The 5000-nt window shown below is 43.7% G+C and overlaps 1 protein-coding gene across 1 annotated transcript in view; it reads right to left on the bottom strand.

The window, feature by feature from the left end:
• The window catches only part of LOC121685741 (AT-rich interactive domain-containing protein 5B-like), an 80576-nt gene that overhangs the window by 56577 nt on the left and 18999 nt on the right, over nt 1-5000 (bottom strand). The window contains exon 4 of the mRNA XM_042066476.1: nt 890-1126. Coding sequence (XP_041922410.1) covers nt 890-1126 — 237 coding nt within the window. The remainder of the gene's footprint in view (nt 1-889; nt 1127-5000) is intronic.

Raw genomic sequence — 5000 nt, 5'->3', positions numbered from 1 at the left:
AAGATAACAGTGTGGGAAGGTAACATTGAGGAAAGATAACATTGTGTGGGAAGGTAACATTGTGTGGAAAGATAACATTGTGTTGGAAGGTAACATTGTGGAAAGATACAATTGTGGAAAGGTAACATTGTGTGGGAAGGTAACATTGTGGAAAGATAACATTGTGTGGGAAGGTAACATTGTGTGGGAAGGTAACATTGTGGAAAGATAACATTGTGGAAAGATACAATTGTGGAAAGGTAACATTGTGTGGGAAGGATAACAGTGTGGGAAGATACTGTAACATTGTGGGAGGATAACAGTGTGTGGGAAGATAACAGTGTGTGGGAGGATAACAGTGTGTGGGAGGATAACAGTGTGTGGGAAGATAACAGTGTGTGGGAGGATAACAGTGTGTGGGAAGATAACAGTGTGTGGGAGGATAACAGTGTGTGGGAAGATAACAGTGTGTGGGAGGATAACAGTGTGTGGGAAGGTAACAGTGTGTGGGAAGGTAAAACTAGTCCCAATTAGGGGGGGTTGGGGCCAGGCTCTTCTGCGAGAAAAAAACTGAAAGATATGTGCTATACCTGGTCTATTCTGATATTACTGTAAAAAGGTGATTGTCACCTTAAAGGTGAGGAGTCTGCATCCCTGAAAAAGTTGTGTCTCGGCAACAAAGTGTGAATGAACGTGTGTGTCTGTGTGTGTGTTTCTCACCAAAGTGCGCACAGACTCTCGAGCGAGAGGTATGTGTGTGTGTGTGTGTATGTGTATAACACGTAAATGTGAACGTGTGTCTGTGTGTGTGAACGTGTGTCTGTGCTTGCAGATGCTCTGGTTGTGTCCAAGCGTGGTGTGTGTGTGTGTATCTGTGTGTGTGTGTGTGTGTGTGTGTCACTGCACTCACCAAAGTGCTCACAGACGCTCTGGTTGTGTCCAAGCGTGGTGTGCTGGAACGTCTCGCGGCAGTACAGAACGTGCACGTCTCCATGGAGAGGGCCGATGCCCCCCAGCGCCCGCACAATGCGCTCGGTCACCACGGCGACGTCCCTGGCACCCTGTAGTCGGGCGTGGATGCAGCGGTAGCGACAGTACTGCGGGTAGCTCAGCACCAGCACCTTCGCCCGCTCCTCCGCATCCTCACCTGCCAAGGAACCACAAGAACCAGTTAGCTTCTCTAGACACTTAACACAGTTCACCTGCCAAGGAACCACAAGAACCAGTTAGCTTCTCTAGACACTTAACACAGTTCACCTGCCAAGGAACCACAAGAACCAGTTAGCTTCTCTAGACACTTAACACAGTTCGCCTGCCAAGGAACCACAAGAACCAGTTAGCTTCTCTAGACACTTAACACAGTTCACCTGCCAAGGAACCACAAGAACCAGTTAGCTTCTCTAGACACTTAACACAGTTCACCTGCCAAAGAACCACAAGAACCAGTTAGCTTCTCTAGACACTTAACACAGTTCACCTGCTAAGGAACCACAAGAACCAGTTAGCTTCTCTAGACACTTAACACAGTTCACCTGCTAAGGAACCACAAGAACCAGTTAGCTTCTCTAGACACTTAACACAGTTCATCTGCCAAAGAACCACAAGAACCAGTTAGCTTCTCTAGACACTTAACACAGTTCACCTGCTAAGGAACCACAAGATCCAGTTGGCTTCTAAGTAAGTATAAGTATATATACTCTTTTGATCCTGTGAGGGAAATTTGGTCTCTGCATTTATCCCAATCCGTGAATTAGTGAAACACACTCAGCACACAGTGTACACACAGTGAGGTGAAGCACACACTAATCCCAGCGCAGTGAGCTGCCTGCTACAACAGCGGCACTCGGGGAGCAGTGAGGCCTTGCTCAAGGGCACTTCAGCCGTGTCTACTGGTCGGGGTTCGAACTGGCAACCCTCCGGTTACAAGTCCGAAGCGCTAACCAGTAGGCCACGGCTGCCCCTCTAGCCCACCCCGTCTTCTCTAGACACTTAACACAGTTCACCTGCTAAGGAACCACAAGAACCAGTTGGCTTCTCTGACACTTAACACGCAAAGAACATACCTGTGCCTGAAGTTATCAGAAATGTTCAAAGCTGTTATACATATTATAAATAGGAAGACATTTTCAAAGCTTTCATATTATATACTGTATAATAATAACTCTTATATGTATAGTGCAACCGGAAAGTATTCAGACCCTTTCAAGTTTTCCACATTTTGTTATATTTCAGACTCATCTTGAAATGGATTCAATTTGGGGGTTTTTTCTCATCAATCTACACACAATACTCCAACACTCCACAAAAATCAGGTGTTTGGAGTGTTTTGTAAATTTATTAAAAATAAAAGTCTGAAATATGCCATTTACATAAGTATTCAGACCCTTGCAATTGAGCTCTGGTGCATCCTACTTCTATCAATGGTCCTTGAGATGCTTTTACAAATTGATTAGAGTCCACCTGCGCCTAAATTAATTCATTGGCCATTATTAGGACAGGCAGACATCTCTTTATATAAGGTCTCACAGTTGATGGTGTATGTCAGAGTGAAAACCAAGCCACAAGGTTGAGATAATTGTCTGTAGACCTGCGAGACAGGGTTGTGTGAAGACACAGATCTGGGGAAGGATACAAGGGTACTGCATACACCTGTATACACATGCCTGAATATATTTTAAACATATTTTTTGCGTGTTTGGGTCTTTCGTCCACACGTAATTTGTCAGTTTTCACTCTCTCATATTTTCTAAAGTGGGCCTCAATCTCCCGTGAGAGTCCAAACAAATTCCAATCAAATGTTCCTAGAATTCCTAATGAATGCCATTCCAGAGCGGAATCTAAACTAGCTGCACATTCCATTCCAAGATGCTGACAAAGTACTCTTTAAATACCTGCTGACAGCAACCACCAAGCTCTCCTTTAAAGCTGGCCGCTAGCAAGTTCAATTCCAAAATAAAGGATACAGAAGGAACACCTATTACTCCAGTTTTCTGCTGATTTGAGCTCTCGGTTAATCAAGAATGGGCCCTGCAGAAGAGCATAACAGGCTAACTGAATGGGCCCTGCAGAAGAGCATAACAGGCTAACTGAATGGGCCCTGCAGAAGAGCATAACAGGGTAATGAGCCGAATAAAGTTCAACAGCGGTATTCAGAGATGCACTTCCAGCTAACAGCTTCCAATAAGTGTTGCCATGTGTCTGAACACAGACTCTGTGTATGGCGATATCATAGCACCCAGGCTCTCATCCATTCCCACACAACGAAACACTGACGTGGAAAAGATCACTGCAACACAGCCAAACAAATAGCCACTTGGATGAGAAGAATTACAAACGATTTGACATTTTTTACAAACAAAATGACAATATTATTTTCCTCTTTAAGTACTAGTTAGCCATCTGCCTGAGATGTCTCTCTGTTTACCTTGTAGAACCTATAGTATAGTATAGTAGCCATCTTTACATGGACACTTCTATTCCGATTAGAAATGGAATTACGGCTCAATCGGAATAAAAATTCTCATATAAACACCTCAATCAGAATGAAAATGGCGGTGAAATTTAATCGGAATGAAAGAGGTGGTGTATTCTGTTCCTATTCCGATTGAACAGCCATGTATACGGTCAATTGGATTGCCTGCTTTATCTTCTCAAGGAAAAGTAGGCAACAACGGCTATTCAAAGATTCTGTAGCGCTTGAGAGCACCTGATCGAAATAGAACGTACCCCATGTAAACAGACGGCACAAATTTTTCAATCGGAAGAGCTTAATCGGAATGACAAAAAAAAACTGTCCATGTAAACGTGGCTAGTGTTTGAATCTGACACTGAAGTCCCATCATCTAACACACAGCGCTTTATCATTTCCTAGAGGAGCTACACTGGCCTGTGATGTTTGGCCTATTTGAGATTTCCAGTCATTCTACATTCTGCAGGATGCACACTTGAGACATTTTTGGTTTGAAATTTTACAGAAATCCAAAGAAATTAAAACATTTTCATCTGAGGCTGTAATTGGGCAAATGAGAGGACAATGCTATCAAAGCTCTTTTCCACAGCCTCCCAGAAGAACAGGGTCATCTCATGGCCTCTCTGGGCAGTGATAAAGTCACGTGATGCCATGTAACACCTCTTACAGATGGGGAGAACATGGAACATGAGTGGAACCTGTGCGGGTCGACCTCCTACAGATGGGGAGAACATGGAACATGAGTGGAACCCGTGCGGGTCGACCTCCTGACAGACTGTTTAAACTGCATCTCCTTTAGCAAACTGGAGGGGATAAGGCTACGGCTAATATATTGCACATATTTATATTTATATTTAATTTATGTTACTGTAAATCATACCACTTTCTTAACAGTATACTACTGTCTACACTGCACTATATATCTTATACTGTTTATACTGCACCACCTGTCTGTACTGTGTTCATCACATTGCACTTTTCTGCTTCTTTGCACTTCTGGTTAGACGCTAACTGCATTTAGTTGTCTCTGTATTTGTACTCTGCACAGTGACAATAAAGTTGAATCTACTAACACACCAGTGACACACAACAACAACTAAGCTCCACTCATGCCATATGCATAGTTTAGCTGAGCTATAGTAAAACAGAAAACCATACGCCACAGTGGGCCTCATGAGCCGCAGCCTCCGGTAGATTCGACTGGTGTCCACAGGACACACACACACACACCCTCAAACACACACACACACACACACACACACACACACACACACACACACACACACACACACACACACACACACACACGCACACACAAACTAGAGTACACAAACACAGAGTAAAACTAGCCACTAAGTCCACTAGCCCAAAAGACTTACACGCACACAAACAAGCATGCACACCAGGAGCACACACACACACAGACACACACACACACACACTACCTTGGATATTGCTCCAGTAAGATCTAAATTTCACATACTGTAAACAACAATTTTTCATAATTTCCTCCCTGGAGACATAAAAATAAATAAAGCCCTTCCAGGTTGAC

Source organism: Alosa sapidissima, chromosome 16 (genome assembly GCF_018492685.1).
Source record: "Alosa sapidissima isolate fAloSap1 chromosome 16, fAloSap1.pri, whole genome shotgun sequence".
Lineage (NCBI taxonomy): Eukaryota > Metazoa > Chordata > Actinopteri > Clupeiformes > Clupeidae > Alosa > Alosa sapidissima.
The sequence above is the reverse complement of the archived record's forward strand: the minus strand, read 5'-3'. Positions and strand labels throughout refer to the sequence as shown.